The sequence below is a fragment of the Neofelis nebulosa genome, chromosome 8 (genome assembly GCF_028018385.1).
Source record: "Neofelis nebulosa isolate mNeoNeb1 chromosome 8, mNeoNeb1.pri, whole genome shotgun sequence".
Taxonomy (NCBI): domain Eukaryota; kingdom Metazoa; phylum Chordata; class Mammalia; order Carnivora; family Felidae; genus Neofelis; species Neofelis nebulosa.
In genome coordinates, this window is record NC_080789.1 from 43,035,437 (window position 1) to 43,057,542 (window position 22,106).

At 38.8% G+C, this 22,106-nt stretch overlaps 2 protein-coding genes across 7 annotated transcripts in view; one reads left to right on the forward strand and one right to left on the reverse strand.

The window, feature by feature from the left end:
- KRR1 (KRR1 small subunit processome component homolog) overlaps positions 1 to 22,106 on the forward strand; it is a 115,182-nt gene that overhangs the window by 88,090 nt on the left and 4,986 nt on the right. Inside the window, exons 1-7 of one of the 2 annotated variants that reach the window (XM_058741980.1) lie at positions 13,391 to 13,579; positions 16,671 to 16,843; positions 18,456 to 18,590; positions 18,770 to 18,895; positions 18,987 to 19,070; positions 20,200 to 20,256; positions 21,918 to 22,088. In XM_058741980.1, coding sequence (XP_058597963.1) covers positions 13,495 to 13,579; positions 16,671 to 16,843; positions 18,456 to 18,590; positions 18,770 to 18,895; positions 18,987 to 19,070; positions 20,200 to 20,256; positions 21,918 to 22,088 — 831 coding nt within the window. In that variant the 5' untranslated portion in view covers positions 13,391 to 13,494. Of the gene's footprint in view, positions 1 to 13,390; positions 13,580 to 16,670; positions 16,844 to 18,455; positions 18,591 to 18,769; positions 18,896 to 18,986; positions 19,071 to 20,199; positions 20,257 to 21,917; positions 22,089 to 22,106 lie in introns of those variants that run through there. The other variant, XM_058741982.1, reaches the window with a different exon arrangement.
- Positions 1 to 22,106, reverse strand: part of GLIPR1 (GLI pathogenesis related 1) — an 80,336-nt gene that overhangs the window by 1,932 nt on the left and 56,298 nt on the right. The window contains exons 7-8 of one of the 5 annotated variants that reach the window (XR_009265523.1): positions 6,536 to 6,703; positions 4,117 to 4,289 (exon numbers count right to left, since the gene is read on the reverse strand). Coding sequence is in view for 4 of the 5 variants with exons in the window: in XM_058741989.1 (XP_058597972.1) it covers positions 6,564 to 6,703 (140 nt within the window). In the remaining variant the exon portion in view is untranslated. The other 4 variants (XM_058741989.1, XM_058741993.1, XM_058741991.1 and 1 more) reach the window with 4 other exon arrangements.

Below are 22,106 nucleotides of genomic sequence, written 5' to 3' on the forward strand. Positions count from 1 at the left end.
AGAGGGAGACACAGAATCCGAAACAGGCTCCAGGCTCTGAGCTGTCAGCACAGAGCCCGACGCGGGGCTCGAACTCACGGACCGCGAGATCATGACCTGAGCCGAAGTCGGACGCTTAACCGACTGAGCCACCTAGGCGCCCCTAGTTTAATTTTTATTACAACCAATCATGTAAAATGTTATTTTTCCTACTTTACAATTGAGAAAATGGAATGAAGAAAAATTAAGTAACTTGACCAAGGACACACTGCCAACAGATTGTAGAGCTGGGATTCAAATGCAGGCCCTGGTCTTTTAATCCAGTATCTGCTCATTCAGGAAAAAGAAAAATTTTAATTTTTTTAAGTTTATTTATTCTGAGAGAGAGAGAGAGAGAGAGAGAGAGAGCATGAGTGGAGGGAGGGCAGAGAGAAAGAGAGAGAGTATCCCTAGTAGGCTCCACACTGACAGCGTGTTAGCCCAATATGGGGCTCGAACCCACAAACCTGTGAGATCATGACCTGAGCTGAGATCAAGAGTCAGACCCTTAACTGACTAAGCCACCCAGGTGCCCCTTCAGCAAATATTTATTAAGTATGTATGATGGAAGGGATATTGTGTGAGAGGATGAAGAAGAAAAGAAAGTAAGTCAGAGTTCCTGCCTTCAAAGAAGTCAACACTGATTTTAAAAGAATATGGAAGTGCCTCAGCAGTAGATTTGTAGGATATCACAGAGAACCATGCTATGTATGAAAGAAGAGTGGTTTTCTACTTGGAATTTTCTTATGGGAAATGCCCTTTCTTCAGAGGAAAATCAGTAACTGAAACTTCCAGACACTTAAGACTATAAAATATACAGTTCCTTGTTTCTTTCCTAATTCAAACATTTTCATTGAGTGCAGCAATGGCCATGTCTCCCGGACTGTGTTAATAAACAGGGTGCAAGCCAGCACGCCTATTCCTCCAATGCTAGTACATTCCGTCTTTACCTCCTCCAAAGCTGATAGAGTAGGAGGAAAATCACCTCCCTTATTAGATTTGTTTCAGTGTTAGCAAAGTTAACAGACATAAAGTCCCAAATGGGAAGGCACTCCCCCAAATCCTGAGTTGTGAGTATACACTCATACCAAGAAACTGCTAATTAGGTTGCCAACAATTAAACTGAACTGCAAGTAACTCAGAGGGATTATTTTTTCTTCCTTCTTTCCTTCCTTCCTTCCTTCCTTCCTTCCTTCCTTCCTTCCTTCCTTCCTTCCTTCCTTCCTTCCTTCCTTCCTTTTCTTTCTCTGTCTCTCTCTCTTTCTTTTCTTTTTCTGTTCTGTTCTTTTCTGTTCTTTTCTTTCTTCTCTTTCTTTTCCTTTTTTTTCTTTTTGTCTGTTAGTTTCTTGCTGATGGATCAGAAAGGCAACCTTAGAAAGACAGTGACAGTGCTATCCACATTACCCCCCTTCCAATTACAGTATCATTAACTGAAATAATCTTTTTATTATGGTTGTTGTTATTTGTCTTCTCCAATTAGGAGGTAAGCACCATGATATCAGGGACCTTAACTTTCTCATTTAGCACTATGTAGTCCATGCCTAAAACTGTGCCAGGTGTATAATAAACAATTTATTTGTTCAACAAATATTTACTTATTTATTATTTTTTAAAAAATGTTTATTCATTTTGAGAGAGTGCATGCAAGCGGAGGAGGGGCAGAGAGAAGGAGAGAGAGAGAATCCCAAGCAGGCTCCATCCTGTCAATGCACAGCCTGACTCAGGCTGGAACTCGCAGACTGTGAGATCAGGACCTGAGCTGAAATGAAGAGTCAGACACTTAGCCGACTGAGCCATCCAGGTTTCCCCAACAAATATTTATTGAGCATGAGTGAGTGAGTGAAGGAAGGAATAAGTGCTCTAATTTTATTTGGACTTTTATGACACTAAAAACTGTATCCTCTAAAAAGAAATTACCCCTCCATTTTACCAAAATATTTATTTCTCATTTCATTTCTCTGAAGGAATTTTCTGTCATTTAGCAAAGACAGGGCATTAAGAGATATATGACCCTATTTATTTATTTATTTATTTATTTATTTATTTATTCATTCTTTTTTAATTTTTATTTTTTATGTTTTTAAATTTATAAATATAATTTATTATAGCTAACATAGAGTATACAGTGTGCTCTTGGCTTCAGGAGTAGATTCCCATGATTCATCGCTTACATACAATACCCAGTGCTCATCCCAACAGATGCCTTCCTCAGTGCCCATCACCCATTTTCCCCTCTCCCTTGCTGCCTCCCCCATAAACCCTCAGTTTGCTCTCTATATTTAAGAGTCTCTTATGGTTTGGCTCCCTCTCTCTTTGAAGTTATTTTTTACCTTCCCTTCATCATCTTCTGTTAAGTTTCTCAAATTCCATATATGAGTGAAAACTTACAATATCTGTCTTTCTCTGACTGACTTACTTCACTTAGCATAATACCCTCTAGTCCCATCCACGTTGTTGCAAATGGCAGGATTTCATTCTTTCTCATTGCCAAGTAGTATTCCATTTTATATATAAACCACATCTTTATCCATTCATCAGTTGATGGACATTTGGGCTCTTTCCATAATTTTGCTATTGTTGATAGTGCTGCTATAAACATTGGGGTCCATGTGCCTCTATGAATTAGAACTCCTGTATCCTTTGTGTAAATTCTTAGTAGTGCTATTGCTGGGTCATAGCATAATTCTGTTTTTAATTTTTTGAGAAACCTCCACACTGTTCACCAGTTTGCATTCCCACCAACGGTGCAAGAGGGTTCCCATTTTTCCACATCCTTGCCAACATCTATTGTTTCCTGAGCTATTAATTTCAGCCACTCTGACCAGTGTGAGGTGGTATCTCAATGTGGTTTTAATTTTATTTCTTTGATGATGAGCAACATTGAGCATCTTTTCATGTGACTGTTGGCCATCTGGATGTCTTCTTTAGAGAAGTGTCTATTCATGTCTTCTGCCCATTTCTTCACTAGATTATTTGATTTTGGGGTGTTAACTTTGGTAGGTTCTTTATAGATTTTGGATAATAACCCTTTATCCGATTTGTCATTTGCAAATATCTTCTTCCATTCAGTCGGGTGACTTTTAGTTTTCCTGATTGTTTCCTTTGCAGTGCAGAAGCATTTTATCTTGATGAGGTCCTAATAGTTCATTTTTGCTTTTATTTCCCTTGTCTTCGGACATGTGTCAAGTAAGAAGTTGCTGTGGCTGAGGTCAAAGAAGTTGTTGCCTGTTTTCTCCTCTAAGATTTTGATGGGTTCCTATCTCACATTTAGGTCTTTCATCCATTTTGAGTTTATTTTTGTGTATGGTGTAAGAAAGTGGTCCAGGTTCACTCTTCTGCATGTTGCTGTTCAGTTGTCCTAGCACCATTTACTGAAGAGACTGTCTTTTTTCCATTGGATACTCTTTCCTGCTTTGCCAAAGAATAGTTGGGCATATATTTTTGAGTCCAATTCTGGGTTCTCTATTCTTTTTTTTTTTTTTTCAACGTTTTTTATTTATTTTTGGGACAGAGAGAGACAGAGCATGAACGCGGGAGGGGCAGAGAGAGAGGGAGACACAGAGTCGGAAACAGGCTCCAGGTTCCGAGCCATCGGCCCAGAGCCTGACGCGGGGCTCAAACTCACGGACCGCGAGATCGTGACCTGGCTGAAGTCGGACGCTTAACCGACTGCGCCACCCAGGCGCCCCTGGGTTCTCTATTCTATTCCATTTATATGACCCTATTTTAAATGTTGATAATTGTTTCAAATATCTATTCCTGTGTAACAAACATCCTGAAAACATAGTGACTTAACACCACCAAATATTCATTAATTTTCCTATTTCTGTAATTAGGCTGGACAGTTATTTTGCTCCACATGGTAGGTACTAAAGCTGAAATGTCTAAGATTGCTTCTTCATGTTTTCATGTCCAGAACACAAGCAATGTTGACTGGAACATCTGAGAGCTGGCCCCGGGCATCTCTGTGTCTGTCTCTGTCTCTCTGTCCCTGTCTCTCTCTCTCTCTCTCTCTCTCTCTCTCTCTCTCTCTCTCTTCACATAGCTAGGTTGGACTTCCTCACAGTGAGGTGGTCTCAGGGTAGTTGAACTTCTTACCTTTCAGCTCTCTTCCAAGAAAGAGAAAGCACAAACTGCCACTCTTCCTGAAGGCTTGACTTTGAATTAGCGAAGTCCTATCCACAGTATCCTATTGGTCCAAGTAAGTCACAGGGCCAGACCAGATTCAGTGCGAGAAGGAATAGGCTCAATCTCTTGGTGTGAGTGTCATCCTTATATGAAGAGAGAAGGTGTCAATGGTGGCTATCTTTGGAGACCATAAACCACAATAATGAGGTGGTTCTCCCAAGGTTGCCTACCTAACTACATTGGAAATGCTGTGACTATGTAGAGGTATGTACCAGGCAGGGATGATGAACAAAGCAGTGTGTGGGATAGGAAGGTATGGCCTCCTTGCTCCTAACTTATGCTGCTGACATGTTGACATTACTTCATTGCTTTGGTGTGGCAACAGCTCCAGCCAAGTCACTACTGCCAAATACTTGCCCGTCTGTCCTCAAATATGACTAATTGCCACTATAATGATTCTTCAGCTTTATTAAACACCTGCCTTCTGCAAAACCAAATGAGATTCACAAAGACTTCTTCATTAATCATTGCAGCATCCCTGATGAGAGCTTGAAGGAAGTAGGTGTAGTCTCATTTTAGAAATGAAGAAAGTGCAACAAAGTGAAGCTCTAAGAAGGTTATCCAACATCGCACAGCTGGTTGACTAGAATAAAGGGGAGGGGCAGTGTGTGTGTATCAGACAGAGACAGGGACAGGGACAGAGACATACAGAGAGACAGAATGAGAGGGAGAATGAGAGAGAAAAAGTCCTCTCTGGGAAGGCAAGAAATAGAGCCATCAAAATCTTTTCTTCAGGGTGCCTGGGTGGCTTAATTGGTTGAGCGTCCAACTCTTGATTTCAGCTCAGGTCATGATCTCACGGTTCATGAGATCAAACTCCTTGTTGGGCTGTGCAATGACATTGCAGAACCTGTTTGGGATTTTCTTCCTCCCTCTCTCTCTGCCCCTCCCCTACTCTCTCTCTTTCTCTCTCAAAATAAATAAATATTTTTTTAGAAATCATCTTTTATTTTCCAATGCTATGTGACAACTACTTAAGTGTCTTAACATGCTAACTGATTTCCAGAAGCAACAAACTTCTGCTATAATCAAACACTATGACTTGCCCCCCCCCCCCCGCCAAAATCATTGTAATGAGATTTAACCTGTATCATTTTCAAATCTGTTTTGTTTCCTTTTAGCTATACAGGCGCTTCTGCACTGATGAGTATAAGTTTCAAAGTGCTGTTGTGCAGATTAGATTAAAAGACATAGCACATAATGTGTGAGTAGTGGCTTATAATAGGCATCCAGTAAGTGGGAATGGTTATTATCACAAGTCTTTATTTTTTTTTTTTAAGAAAGAGTGAAAGAGTGTGTGTGTGTGGGAGAGAGAGAGAGAGAGAGAGAGAGAGAGAGAGAGAGAGAGAAAGAGAAAGTGAATCTTAAGCAGGCTCTATGCTCAGTGTGGATCCTAGTGTGGGGCTCAGTCACAGAAACCGTGAGATCATGACCTGAACTGAAATCAATAGTCAAGCACTCAACCTACTGAGCCACCCAGATGCCTCTATCACAAGTTTTTGGATCTTAGGAATACTAGTATGTTAGTTGAAATAGGACTTTTAAAAGCCTTCTCTCTTGGGGCGCCTGGGTGGCTCAGTCGGTTAAGCGTCCGACTTCAGCCCAGGTCACGATCTCGCGGTCCGCGAGTTCGAGCCCCGCGTCGGGCTCTGGGCTGATGGCTCAGAGCCTGGAGCCTGCTTCCGATTCTGTGTCTCCCTCTCTCTCTGCCCCTACCCCGTTCATGCTCTGTCTCTCTCTGTCTCAAAAATAAATAAAAACATTAAAAAAAATTTAAAAAAAAAAGCCTTCTCTCTTTATTCTATACCTAGTGATTTTAAGAAACAACAGAGTTGATTAATAGTTACTAGGTCTGCATGTTATTAAACGCAGCTGAGTTTGTACATTCAGACCTAATCTGTGTGACCTTGCGCCAGTTGGTTAATATCTCTGGGCATTAGAATCCTCATCTGTAAATTAACGGAGCTGGACCAGATCATTTCTAAGGTTTTTTCCATCTTGGACATCTGCAGTTCCATGGAAAAAGCAAAAGCCTTTCAATTCTTCATTCAAGCCATCATCTATGAACATTTTGCCCTCTAGTGGCAAGAATCAAGGAAAACTATTCCTCCTGAGAAGAAGTTTCGCATCCACACCCCTATTGAAATCTGATAAATAAATAAATAAATATATATATATATATATATATATATATATATATATATATTTAGTGATTAGTGAACACTTGTGCTTGCCTCAGTATTGTTCCAGTTATGTCTATATAAAAATTACCCCTGAAGTTAACAGCTTTCAACAACAAACATTTATGAAGTTTCTGAGGGTCAGGAACTTAGCTGGTGCTGCTGGTTCAGTGTCTCTCAGGAGGCTACAGTCAAGGAGTCAGGCACGCTCTGGTCATCTGAAAGCTTGATCAGGCAGGAGGATGTGCTTCCCAGCTCCCTCACGAAGCTGGTGGCAGGTGGCTTCAGTTCCTTGCCTTTTGGATCTCTCCATAGGGCTGCTCAAGACAAGGCAACTTGTCACCTTCTAGGGCAAGCTATCAGAGAGAGAGAGAGAGAGAGAGAGAGAGAGAGAGAGAGAGAGAGAAACCTAGACAGAAGCTCCCATGTCTTTTACATACTAATTCAAAAGTTATATACCATGGATGAATGAACTAGAATCACATAGATTCAATACGAATAAACCTCAAAACAAACCATTCCATTAAAAAGCAAGTTGTAGGAGTACATACAGCATACATATGTATATAAATTTGTATACATTTAATATATACCTTGTATGTATATAACTAATATAAAATACTTATATAATTAATGTAATTATATACCAGTTTATTAATATGTAATGTGTACATATGTCATATGTAAAACATTTATTTAAAGCCCACTTTATCTTGCTTAGAGATTATGTGTGTGGAGTAGCCATATAAACAAAAATCTTCATGGAAGTGATAGACACCTGTCTTGGCATAAGTGATCACCTCTGGTGGAAGAGGGGAGGGATGGGGTTAGGGAGGTGTACATAGGGGCTTTAACTGGCAGTATTTTATGTCTTAAATTTAATTATGACTACAAAAGTGTTTGTAGTAGGAGCGCCTGGGTGGCCCAGTGCGTTAAGCATCTGACTCTGGATTTTGGCTCAGGTCATGATCTGAGTGGTTCATGGGATTGAGCCCCGCGCCGGGCTCCACGCTCTCAGCTCGCTCTCAACTCAGCTTGGGATTCTCTCTCTCCCTCCCTCTCTCTCTGCCCCTCCCCCACACACTCTCTCAAAATAAATAAATAAACTTAAAAAGAAAAGGATTTGTTATATTAGTCTATCTGCATTTTAGTAAGTCTGATATGGTTCTTACAAACCAAAACATCTAGTTATTGTTTCTAGAAAAGAAAAGAGAGAAACAAGACTCTGGAGTGACTTCATTTTGCATATGGATGAGATTTTATTATACAAATATTTATGTAAATCTGGGGCCAAAATTCTAAAATGTTAACGCTAATTAAATTTAGGCAGGGGGGTCTTGGATGATGGTTGCATTGTTCCTTGCAGTTTCCTTTTTTATTCTTTTCAAAATTAAAAGAAAAAATATAGCCATTTCCTGTAGGGAAATATGCTACATGAGAGAATAATATTATAAGAAGGGGTTATGCCAAGTCAACACAATTACAGCAGATCACTGTTTCAGTATCACCACATGTGCCTAGAGAAGTATAAATCAACCTAACAGACCAGTCAATGCATTTTAGAATCCTCACAGCAAATATAGAGGGTTATTACGCATTCATACACTAAATAAAATGTTAGTACATAACTCCTCCATCTATCTTGAGACTGGATCTAAGTAATTCTTCAAGTATGTGGCTTCTTTTAATGGAATGGTGGCATGGGAATGAGAGATGGTGATGGATAAAACCTGAAAATCCATTAATCCCCTGTATAATTCGCTCTACTTACTGTAGTACACATTGTGTGTTTTTGTCCCTCCAGCCAACATCCATTCCCCTTCTTGTGGCACAGCTCTCAACTACTCCTTAGAACTCAATCCTTCCCATTCCAGGCCCACATGGTTTATGTGGGTGTGGCCCACCTCTGGCTCTAGCATGTGATCCAGAACTGCTCACTGAGAATCTTCCTGGGACTTTGGATGGAATTGTTGGGGAAAAAGAAACTCTTCTTCTGTTGAGGTTTCATTCTGAGCTGCTGACAGATATCTTTGCTTCAGAATAAAGACAGCACAGAAAAAGCAGAGCCAAAAGATGGAAGGACACACACACACACACACACACACACACACGCACACAGAATGAGCAGGGTGAGGGGGAGAGATCTTGAGATCATGATAAAGAGCATGAATGTCACTATGACATTGTTAAGGTACTAGGTCCAGTTTCTAGGTATGTAGGACAATAAATCCTCTTTTTCACATGTTTGAATTTCTATGACTTGCAGTAAAAGGAATCTTGAAAAGTATACTTACATGCAAGTATTAAAACATACTAAAACTCTAATTCAATCTCCCCTGAAGAACTCTAAGAGTGGGGGACTTGAGTGCTCATAAGATCAAATCCAAGCTTCTGAGACACTCCTCCCCTTGCTTTAAGGCAAGGGTCCCTAACCTGATATCTTGACCCTCTAGGGGTATTATGAAAGAGTGTGACAGATATATGAACATCCCATCAAACTTTGGGTAAAATGATGTGGGTACCCAAATATATGCGCTTTTCTGGGGAAAGGGCCCATTGATTTCATCACATTAGTAAAGGGACTGGTAAACCAAAAGATATTAAAATCACTGATAGATGATCAAAAGCAAAAGTGCAGTGTTAAACTCTGAATTTCCATGTCTCTAAGTGTATCAGATAGCTTGACTTCTTTAATTTGAGATTTTGAAATAGTGGAGAAGCCATGTCACCATCTTGTTAACATCATGAAAAGACTTGTTTAAAGATAAACCCATTAAGTGCTTGAAATACGTCTTCTAAAAAGTTCCTTTCATTGGGGGCCATCTGTGGTTACCACCATCTGAAGGATGGGAGAGGCATATAGATTTAACAAATGATTAGAAATCCGCTTCCTAGAAAAGTTCACATATTCCCTCGGTGTCCTGTAAACAAATAAAAGACTGTATTTTGTTTGTTCTATTTGCATAAAATAATAATCCTCAGCAGTATCAATACATTTCACGTGCCACTGATTAAATCTTGAATATTCATGCGTGCATTAAAAAGCCTTCTGTTGCTATGGTGGAACCTCATATTATGAAATGTGTTCCAGATTTCCTTTAGGGAGAAGAATATTATAACTGAAAATTAAATCAAAGCTGTTGCTTATCAATAAGAACAATCAAGAAGAGAAAGAGGGGAGATTGCCTTGGAAATAGTAGCAGAGGCCCAATGAAATATTAATGTTCTGTGGGCCTGGGGCCCAGAGAGACTAATATTCAAGCAGTAATGAGTGTCTTTAGACCTCAAGCATCCACTGTATGTATCAGTATCATTGTTTGTTTGAGTAATGAGACAACAGAATTCCAGAATGACAGGGACAGAGTTGAGGGAAATGGAGCAGGATTGCTCACCGAGGAGCCCAGCATAATAATGAACAGCCAGCTGGAGACTTTGGCTTTTGATAGCAGGCAAGTTCTACTCTAGGTAGGTAAAATGTGAGAAGTAACTTTGCTTTAATTGCATGCCTGGTTAGAAGTAAAGCCCTTACTAACCCTTTGAAGTAGAATCACAGAAATTAAGAATGTCTGCAGACCCAGGTTTCTCAACCTTGGCACTATTGACATTTTGGGGCCGGATAATCCTTTGTTGTCTTGGGCCCTACCCCAGACCTACTGAACTATAAACTGGGGGAATAGGATCATCCCTCCACATGATTCTGAGGTTGGCTAAAGTTGAAGAAACAGTAATCTAGGAGCCCCTGGGTGGCTCAGTTAATTCAGAGTCCAGCTCTTGATCTCAGCTCAGGTCTTGATCTCAGGGTCTTGAGTTCAGGCCCCACATTGGGCTCCATGCTGGGTGTGAAGCCTGCTTAAAAAAAAAAGAAAGAAAGAAAAAAACCCAGTAATATAACAACATTCTCATTTTACAACTGAAGAAACAGAGGTTGGTTAAGTGCTTACTCAAGCTGGGTGGCAACCAAAGCCATACATCGTATCTCCATATCTACAGAGTTTGCTAAACAGGGCCTTGCAGGAAGAGGTTGATATCCTGCAAGGATATTTCATTCCAACACCATGACATATGAAACATTTTGCTGCACAGCAAACATTCCCGGACTGGCTGAATATGTTTCTCAAATTTGGTCTCTCTCCTAGATTCCCAGGTTTTCTAAGTTTTCATGCAGAATCCTTTACTTTTGCTGACATTATTTTTCTAAAGACTATTAATTTTTACCTATTTTGTTTAGTCTTTCTGCCTACTTGCTTTTTCTTTTTTAACTACCTTCATCCCTAAGGTAGCCAGCCTTAAAACCTTAATGTATAGCCTTCCAAATCCTTTTTCATTATACAATCACATACAAACATATTCATATATATGTACACATATGCATATTATTATTATATCTAGCATATAAAACCAAGTGTTTAGAACAGAAGCTAAAGCATTATAGAGGCTCAATATTTATTGAATGAATGGTTTGCTTTATAAAAATTGGATAATTATATAAATCATATATAATTATAATAAATAATAATGTTATTTACATTATACTGTTTCTGGCTTTTATTACTCAATATCTCTAGGTAATCTCTTCATTAGATTTAATTAATTCTTATGAATGGTTGCATAATATTTTACCACTATCAAAGTAACATCAATTTATTTAACTACATCTCTACTTGATTGTCAGGATGCTTTTACTTTTTTGTCACTATAAATAAATAATGGCTAACACTTACTGGGTATGTGCCACATGTGAAGCATTCTTTCTTAGCCTTTTACATGTATAAAGTCACTGAGTTAAGGTTATTTTTCCTGTTATAGGAAACTGAACAGGGGTGGGTAAGAAGCTTAGCCAAGGTTATGTAGCCAGTAGGCAACAAATTCTTCAGTGTGGCCCCATTGTCCCTCTCACTGCATTACTTCTATACAAGCCAGTAATCAACACAGGTATACATGGATCCTAATGGAATGGTGCTTTACTTCTAGTTGACAGTGTCCCACGAGTGGAATTACTGTGGAAGAATATGTGTATATTTTATAGATTGCTTTGCAAAAAGGCAGTGACAGTTTGCATTTTCACCAGCAGTGTAAAATACTCTTTCGCAGATTATCATTTAATATATATATATTTATTATTTATTTCATTATATGTGTGTGTGTGTGTGTGTGTGTGTGTGTGTGTGTGTTATTGTTTCTTTTTTGCTAATCTAGTGGGTGAGAAGTGATATTTCACTGTTACATTTATATGCTTTTTGGACAGTAGTGGGGTTGAGCATCATATCCTTATCAGCTATTTGGATTTATTCTACTACAAGTCCATAGGCTACAGGGTGGGCCAGCAGGCTGGAGATCCAGAGAAGAGCTAATGCCACTCAAATTCAAAAGCTATGAGGCTGAAAACCCAGTTTCCCTTCCAACACATTTGTAACAGCTAATCCTTTTAGTAACTTTTCTGGAGATGCTAATGGTCAGACTGCCTGGACTTAATTTCTAACTCACCACTGATTAGTGACTGAGTTCCTTAAAATAACAGTAATAAAAATCTGCTTCACAGGGTTCCTGGGAACACTGGAAGAATTGCTTCTTACTTTATAACTTTTGCCTATTGTTATTTGGGATTTGTCATTGCTTTTTTAAAAAAGATTTTATTTTTAAGTAATCTCTCCACCCATCATGGGACTTGAACTCACAACACCAAGATCAAGAGTCCCACGGTCTACTGACTGAGCCAGTCAGGTGCCCCAGGATTTTTCACTGCTTTTTGAGTAAATTGTAAGAATATAGGGATGAAATCCTGGCCTTCCACTTGTAAGACCCACAGAAAAAATTTTTTTAAACAAAATCATGTGTCTTGGGACCTTCTGTCCCTTATTAACACTCTGTTTTATATATGTACCTTATATACAACAATCTAGATTTTTATGAAAGACACACAATGGGTGAATTTCAAATAAATGTTCCGAGTTTCACTAATGCAAGAAATTCAACCTATCAGTCTTTCCCTATTCGTCCTACAGACAATTTTAGAAATGACAAGCAATAAGATCAGTCATTAAAATAAGTTTCATCTTTAGCATGTCTAAGAATTTTTAGATTTTTAGAAATGTAAAAAATTGTAGTAGTGATGAACCTCACATCTTGAAGTCAGCCATATACAGTGCTGAGGTAGTCATTTTGGGAGGTCTTAGGCTAGGTGAAATACTTCATAAGTGTCACTTAATTACTATCCCTCTGGCTTAGAAAGAGAAATACCAAGACCCTAGAAAATTACCATCAGAAACAAAGACTTTTAAAACTTATTTTACAAAAAATTATCAATCTGAGAGAGTTGTGTTTGTTTTAATGCTGTTTTAAGAATTAGAAATGCAGGGGTGCCTGGATGCCCTGGGTGCCTTAAGCATCTGACTTCGGCTCAAGTCATGATCTCATGGTTCCTGGATACAGGCCCTGCCTTGGGCTCTGTGCTGACAGCTCAGAACCTGGAGCCTGCTTTGGATTCTGTGTCTCCCCCTCTCTCTGCCCTTTCCCCCACTGGTGCACGCTCTCTCTCTCTCTCAAAAAGAAACATATAAAAATAAGTAAATAATTGGAAATGCAAATAAAGTGCCTGACAAAGTAGTCTCACAATAAGTGGTAGCTATTAACCGCCACTCCCGGCTGTCAAGGACCATGTATTTTCGTATTTGGATCTCTTCCCAACGCCTACTACTTATTTGCGGATCGTAAAGATATTTATCTGATAAATGAGTGAATGACATCAGGAACAGGCCAGTTGCACTCTGTGGCCAAATCCTGGAGTCCGGGATCCTAAATTAGACAGTGGGGCAGAAAGAACACTCTGGGTAAGAAGGCCTCCAACTTGCCCATGGTGCTGAACTACAATTCCCAGCATGCAATGGTTGCAGTGCATCCCGGAAAATAAATCTCCGGCTTTCCATTGGCCACGCGGGAGAAACGCTTGTAGTTTGCACAAATACGCGCGGTCTAGCGTACGTACGCACGGAGATTGCGCAGATCTCCCGTCTGAGCTCTGCGGAACTCATTTTGAAAACATTTTCAAGACTAAAATCCGGTAGGATTTAAAAACAGTTCCACTTCCGGTAACACCGGAAGCAATTTGAAGATGGCGTCCTCCTCCTCAAGCGGGCAAGCCAACGCGGAGGGGAAAAGTGAATTTCGTAACAAGAAGCCGAAGCCGGAGAACCGAGGTGAGGTTGAGGGAGAACCGAAGCTTGATATTTGGATATTGAGTTGCGATTGTTTTCTTTGGCTGTCTGGGGACGTGCAACGCTACCTTGAGTCTGTTTTGTGAAGTTGAGTACCTATCATTGCTGACGACTGGCGATGTTGGCCAGGCCTGCGGGACCGACTGGCGGGTATGGTGCCAGCCACGTGTTCCTGACCGCTTTTGCTAGAGGCCTTTCAAAGTGAAGATATTACAGAGTTTGTTTTCTGTAAAATGAGGAGGATTAAGAAATTGTGGAGGGCGCTGCGGGACCTTATACTTGCTTTAAGGCGGGGGCTGCAAGTTGACAAAATGAGGGGTGGAATGAAGTAGGTATAGGAGGGCCTTATGTATGTTATTGAATGCCGATAAAGGAAGCGTCTGATGTACAAGTGGCTGATAATGAAGCAGCTGATAATGAAGGAGTGAAACAGACATAGAGATACGAAGCAGGAGGTATCTGGCGTGTTCTTAACCCTAGTTTGCCTGTTATCCGGCGTGTTCTTAACCCTAGTTTGCCTGAAGAAATTTTGGAACATTTATCATTATTCCTCTTGGTCAGATGGCTAAAATATTAGACGACACAGCTCGCACTGTGTCTTCACAGACTTTAGACCGCCTTACTTTTAAATTGCCGTCTTGCTTTGTAGTCTGTTTTCATACATTTTCTACAGTATGAAGGACAGGAAGAGGGGATAGGGAAGTAGCTCAAGACCTGAGCAGCCAATCTTGTTTTAAGTGTTCAAAACCTTGGACTGTCATTCTGTAGGCATTAGGGAGGTATTAAAGGAGTTTTGTTGCTGTTTTTAATTACGCAACGTACACGGAGTACTGTATGCGTACAGCTTGAAGAATAAAACCTACACGTTCTGGAGAAAGAACCATTACGCAGAAGCAGCATCACCATAATCCAAACCCCTCTAGCAGCACCTCTCAGATCATATTCTTTGCCCTTACAGGACGTGAAGTGACCATTCTGAATCGTGTTAGCAGTTTCTGTTCTCTTCGTAATCTTTCCAACTATGCACAAAATGGTTTGGCTTTGTCAGTTTTTGAATTTTATATGAATGCAAGAGGGCTGTAGACATTGTTCACATTGTTCTTAGGCTTAACTTTGTTTTTCTTATTCAGTCAAGAAGATACTGGTAGCTGTAGTTTATTCTTTTCATTTGCTGTTGACATTTCCTTCTGTGAACATACACATATCTGTATTTTCAGTCTACTGTTGGTGGACATTTGGATTGTTCGCATTGTTTGCTATTATAAGCAGTGCTCCTATAAACATCTTTTATGTCTCGCCTAATTTGCATGTTGAAGAGTTTCTCCAGATTATGTACATGGAATTGGAATCCGTGAAGGTTAGGGTATGTGGAGGTAATACTAAATCTTTCTCAAAGGGGTTGTGCCAGTTTACGCTCCCACTAGCAGTGGATGAGAGTTGTCATTGCTCTACGTCCCACACGAACACTTGATATTATCTGAATTTCAAATTTTTGTCATTTTGGTAAGTATGAAATGGTGTCTGGCTGGGGTTTTAATTTGAACTTTCCTTATTACACATCTTTTTACGTTTCGGGGCTATTTACACCCACTCTATTGTGAAACTCCTGTATATTTCTTTGGCCAGTTTTTTGTTTGTTTAATTTGTAGCTGTTTAATTTGTTTTTTGTTTAATCTGTAGCTGTCAAAATGTTTAAACCAGGTAGGGACTTGGGAAGATAATACATTTTAAGTAATCACAGTTGTAGAATTTGAGGTTTTGTTTTTGTTTTTATTGTTGTTGTTGTTGTTTAGGATATTGGGAAGTGAATAATATATGAAGACTAATTCTCTGTGATTTGAACCAGAAATAGCAAAGTAGATACGAGTATTAGAAACGAAGCAAGTTTATGTGTGGTGGAGGACATGAACTGCGTAGGCCCTTTTCTCAGACTTAGTGTGCATAAGAATCTCCTAGTGAGATTATTAAAACACAGATTCTTGGGCCTAATCCCAGAGATTCAGAATTGTTAGGTCTGAGCTGGAGCCCAAGAACTGGACATTTTTTAAAGTTTATTTATTTATTTTGAGAGAGAGAGACAGAGACAGAACCAGCGAGGGAGGGGCAGAGAGAGGAGGACAGAGGATCTGAAGCAGGCTCCATGCTAATAACAGAGAGCCTGATGTGGGGCTCTAACTCTGGAACCATGAGACCATGATGTGAGTCAGAGGCTTAACCAACTGAGCAACCCAGGGGCCCCAAGAATTGCATTTTTGACAAACCCCTAATTTATGCTGATGCTGCAGGCCTGTGGTTCATAATTTCGAGTAGTACTAAATTAAAGCATAGCTGTTAGATTTAAGAGATTGCTAAAATCCAGGACCAGGAGTTTTAATAAATGATGTGGGAGATCATTTATGGCGTTTAGGAGGCATTTTGTTTTATTGATAGGAGACCTAGACTGTATCACCTTTGCGTCCCCTTAGGCAAGTCACTAATATTTTCGGACTGAATGTCTTTTATAAAATGACAGTTGTCATGAAAGATGTACAGAAATAGGCATATGAAACCCCTTTGGGAAGCCTAAAACTCTTTACTAGTGATTCATACCTGAGAGTGTACCCTGGAATATCAGCTTTTAAATTTTACATGTGCACACACACAAACACAAACATATGCATATACACGCACATATGCAGGCTCCAGTTCAGGAAAGTCTGAAAGATTATTTATATTGAAAATAGTGTTGTAAACAGAGTTGTATTTGAATTTTCAACTCTAAGATAGTGTAGTGCAATAGAAGTTTCTTGAGGACCCCAGTGTCTGTCAGGCATATGCTAATTACCGTGGCTCCAAAGAGGGTCCCTGCCCTTAAGGACCTTTGTCTTATGAGGCTGAAGTATTTACACATAATTTTAATACAGTGTGTTGATAATAATGACAGAGGTATGTTCTTTATTGAATAATCTAAAAAGCATGGGGACAGGAACTACAAGGAGAATAATTGGAAGCATGTAAATGTGTGCATGTAAGTGTTCAAAAAGTGTCCAAAAGAAGGGTAAAATTTTATGTGTACGTTTCTTCCCCTCTTTAGATGAATCGGAACTCCTCACTGTTCCTGATGGTTGGAAAGAACCAGCTTTTTCCAAAGAGGACAATCCCAGAGGACTCTTGGAGGAGAGCAGTTTTGCAACTTTGTTCCCAAAATACAGAGAGGCTTACTTGAAAGAGTGCTGGCCATTGGTACAGAAAGCCTTGAATGAACATGTATGCACATTTTATACATTTCTTTGAGATTTTGCCCTTATACCTTTACTTTCAAACAAGTGTGGATGCCGATGGACTTTAGCATAACTGGTTAATTTAGTTCCTTTGGCATTTTAAACAGCCTGGATAGAAGCTTATTCTTATAATCCATTTGTTTTTAATTTTGTAATGCATTACTTTGAAATAGTCACATACCTTTAAAATTTTAGGGATCTCCTGGACTGTCTGAAAGTCACCTGTGACCTTCAGGTTTCAGGATGCCTGTTCTATACTGTGATTAGTTACCATGTTTCTGTATAGTTAGAGTTGAGGCATGTTCCTGGATGATTGCTTAATTTTCATTTTATTTATTTATTTTTTTATTTAAAAAAAAAATTTTTTTAACGTTTATTTTTGAGACAGAGAGAGAGCATGAACGGGGGAGGGTCAGAGAAAGAGGGAGACAGAGAATCCGAAACAGGCTCCAGGCTCTGAGTAGTCAGCACAGAGCCCGATGTGGTGCTCGAACTCACGGACAGTGAGATCGTGACCTGAGCCGAAGTTGGACGCTCAACCGACTGAGCCACCCAGGCGCCCCTTAATTTTCATTTTAAATGCAAGACGAGGATGTGGCCAACTTTCCCCTAGTTGTTGCCGCTGCCATGCCCCTCGAGCAGTGTATTTGCTTTTGTTTTTCAAACTGGATTGAAATCTGTTAGTGGAGCAACAAGTCCATTTAGTGGATATAACGAGCCTTTAAAAAGAAAAAGAATGTATCACATGAGGGTAAGGGTAAATACCATTTTGTACAGCTTTTGGCTCACTTACGTGTGTGTGTGGGGGCACATGTGCACACACCAGGTTGGGACATATGATGTAGTTCTCAACCATGTGACTGTTCTGGAGTTGTTTGTGCCCATTAAGTATTGGGGTGCTTCAGGAAACAGCAAGCATTTTACAGTGGTCTGCATTTGAGATTGAACTCTCGTAAACTCAGAGACCTGACCTTATGTTGAATTGTTCATCACTCGCTATGTTGAAATACTCTTCAGAGGATGCTCTCAGTCAGAAATAGCATTTTAATTTGCTTTGTCAAATTCTGGCTGTTCATACTAAGATGAACGCATATATTCATGCATAATGTTCCAATGATTGCTTCCTTCTCAGTGTGTGAGGATTTGTTTTTAGTTTGTATTTAGCCAGTACAAACCAGCTAGAAAAAAAGTTTGAAAGAGAAAGTCCATTCTCACCCTAAGGAGCAGATCTACCGATCAGAGCTGGGTCCAAGATAGGGAAGCTATATGTAGCTTTACATTTTTACCTTGGGTCTTCATTTGCCTTGATACATATTTTTTAGACTAGAAATAGTCTTTATTCCAATAAGGACAAAGTATTCTAAAGCCAAGTAAGTATAAATGGTTTCAGGTGCCAGAGTCTCTAACATTTTGAAATATGAAAGTAATCAAGTATTAATTATTTATATCAACTCCCCAGCTTCCTCACAGAGGGAGTTGATAGAATTTGAGAGAGCTTAATGTATAGTAATTAATAGTTTGATTAGGATAGGCTCTCTGGTTATCTAAGATCGAATTGATTTTTAGACAGTTGTGTATTTGCTCTTTCCTTGTTGCAGCACATTAATGCAACCCTGGACCTGATCGAGGGCAGCATGACTGTCTGTACAACAAAGAAGACTTTTGATCCGTATATCATCATTAGGGCCAGAGACCTAATAAAACTTTTAGCAAGGAGCGTTTCATTTGAACAGGTAAATTTAGAATTCCAAAACCTTTGTTTTGTTTGCATCAACATCAGAGACAACATATAACACTGCATGCCTCCCTCTTAGAGTTTTCATTTTTCGGCTTAGATTTCATTAGCCTGGGCCTTGAAAATGAATTTATTTGTAAAGAATGTTGATGGAGTATTTTCTTTATTTTCCCAAAGGCAGTACGAATTCTTCAGGATGATGTTGCATGTGACATCATTAAAATAGGTTCTTTAGTAAGAAATAAAGAAAGATTTGTAAAAAGAAGACAACGTCTCATTGGTCCCAAAGGATCTACATTGAAGGTATTTTTTATCAGTGGAAAACTTAAGTGTCTTCCTCTGTCATTAGTTTTCCAGTGTACTGAACTTCAACTTACTGTTCTTTTGGTAACAGGCTTTGGAACTCTTAACAAACTGTTACATTATGGTTCAGGGAAACACAGTTTCAGCCATTGGACCTTTTAGTGGCTTAAAAGAGGTGAGAACCATTTACTATCTTTAGTTAATTTTCAGCAGAGAACAAATTAAGTAATTTGGTTATAATACTTCATTGGATAATATATTGTTTTGCAATTGTTATTCTTTTTTAGAATGTCCTTTGATTTACCATTAGTAAATAAATACTTTGTGCTTCATGTTATTTGAGGCAATCATCACTCTTAGATCCTAACATATTACGGCCAATCTTCGGCAACTAAAGAGGTATCCATTTCTGAATTAGAAGGTCTGCACATCATCACTCTTTCCACTACAAGTTTTAAATGGGTATTTAAGATTTTAGTCTATAGCACATATGGGAGATACGTAATTACATGTGCTCAAATGATTGGAGAATTGAATAGTGATAATTGTTATTTGCAGTAACCTATATAAGCCAGTAGAGGTCAGATTCTAAATACACTTCTTTTCCTTTAAAATATATTTTGTTTTATTTGAATTTTAGTGTAATGTTTATTTAATGTATTGATGAACTTTTTTTTTTAACTTATCAAATTGAATGTTATGAGAAAATCTGTGGAGCAGATACACATTTCTGTTAACTCCGTTTGCTGTCTGCTGTGAAGTATTGTTCCCTTTCCAGGACCTTTATTAGCAATTCTGATGAACATCTTTCTCATAAATTATCTGCCCTTTTCTCATGTGGCAGTAGGAACTTAAATATATTAAATACTGTATAATTTTGTAAAATCTAAATATATTATTTAGTTTTCACAGCAAAGCTATAAAATTGTATTTCCATATTATTTACGTATTACAAATGAGAAAGCTGGAACAGGACAATTAAGTGACGTTCCCTTCCCATTATTTGAGGCCACATTTTCTGACTCTAAATCTAGCCTTCTCCCTAAACTACACAGTTCCAAAATGTTGCTGTATTAATTCTATATGTTACATTTTAGCTGTAAAGTTGAGACACTTCATTGTATCTAAGAGAGTTTTACTGTTATGAAGAATCTAGAAGTCACTCAGCAGTTGAAGGACCTCCTGTATTCAGTTTGGTAGCCGTTGCCTAGTCCGTAGGATATGTTGCAGTATATTAATCCCCTTCCATTTAGTTTATTAAAATCTTTGTAAGTGACTAATTGATTTTTCTTTGCAAATTTCAGGTACGAAAAGTAGTCCTAGATACTATGAAGAATATTCATCCAATTTATAACATTAAGGTGAGTGTTAATTATATATTATTATAACAGTGGTTGTCAGACTTCTTTTAGCCTCAGAAACCTTTCTTGAAATTAAATCTTCTATGGAGGCCTAATGCACAAAACAGATGAACAGAACTATTTGGGGTAGATTAGAGATAGTTCAGCCTACTCAACTCTACCCAGTCCTGTTGTTACATCTTTGGAGGCTTAGGTCTCTGGCCTACAGTCTGAAAACTGTTGAAGGGGATACTCAAACACATGACATAGTTCTTATACAGAGGAAGTAAGCTTCATAGAAATGGTCGTAGATGATAAAAATCAGATTTTCTTGGATTATGGGCTTATTACTATATTTAAAGATGTGATCTTTCAGTATTCTGCCTTTTTCTGTTAAATAGAGTCTGGAATATTTCAGATTGGATTAAAACTTTTTTTCTTAATTTAACAGTCAAAATTATAAACTCTCTGAGAGAGATCTGTTACATCCCTGTGCTCACAGGATTCGTGATGGTACTTGGAAATTTAATCATGCTGTAAGGGACTATGAGGGGTATTTATTAAGCAGTCCACTTAAATTTGATGAAGTTAAGTCACTCTTAGGGGTGCCTGGCGTGGTTCAGTTGGTTAAACATCCAACTTTGGCTCAGGTCATGATCTCAGGGTTCGTGGGTTCAAGCCCCGCGTTGAGCTCTGTGCTGAGAGCTCAGGCCCTGGAGCCTGCTTCAGATTCTGTGTCTCCCTGTCTCTGCCCCTCCCCTGCTTGTGCTCTGTCTCTCTCTCTCTCTCTCTCTCTCTCTCTCTCTCTCTCACACTCACTCTCAAAAATAAATAAGCACTTAAAAGAATAAAAAATACATATATTTAAGAAGTCACTAGTAAATTGGGGTGAAGGAATGATTTTGAGTTACTTTGGGACATTAAAAATAGAGCTAGTTTTGTATCTGATACCTGGTTTCCTTCCTTGGATGTTCCAATGTGTGCAGAAGTCAATGGAGTGGGAGAAATGGGTTTTGTCTGATCATGAGAAAGTTTACTTTTTTCTTTTCCTGTGATAATTAAAGTACTACCAAAAGCTTCCTGCTTTCAGGGGACATTACTAATTAACTCTCCCTGCTACTATTAAAGTTGAATTTTAAGGGTTTTAATGAATTAATGGTTGAAAAGCTCAATTAGATTAGTCTCATTATTTATCTCAATTATTTTAACAGTTCTGCATTTCTTTTTTTTTAATTAAAAAAAATGTGTATTCATTTTTGAGGGGAAAGCACAAGTCGGGAGGGAGGGTGCAGAGAGAGAGAGGGAGACAGAGGATCTGAAGCAGGTTCTGTGCTGATAGCAGTGAGCCCGATGCAGGGATCGAACTCACGAACTGTGAGATCGTGACCTGAGCTGAAGTTGGACACTCAACCGACTGAGCCACCCAGCTGTCCATAAAGCTTTTTTAAAATTTTTTAAAAACTGGTTCTGCATTTCTTAATCTAAATTTCTAATGGTTTTCTGAAGCTTACTTTTAGATTACTTATTTTTTTATGGAATTGGTTTGCTCCTGTGGAGATTAAGAACTCCTCTTTTTAATTTTGTTATTTATAGGAACAGTATTTATAATGTCTTGGTTTGACAAATATATGGCTTATAAAATTAAAAATTCTTACTTTGTTCATATATTGTCATGACTAAAGACCTTAATGATTAAACGAGAGTTGGCAAAAGATTCTGAATTAAGATCACAAAGTTGGGAAAGATTTTTGCCACAGTTCAAGCACAAAAATGTGAATAAACGCAAGGAACCAAAGAAGAAAACTGTCAAGAAAGAGTATACACCCTTCCCGCCACCACAGCCAGAAAGTCAGGTCAGTATTAAATGTTGA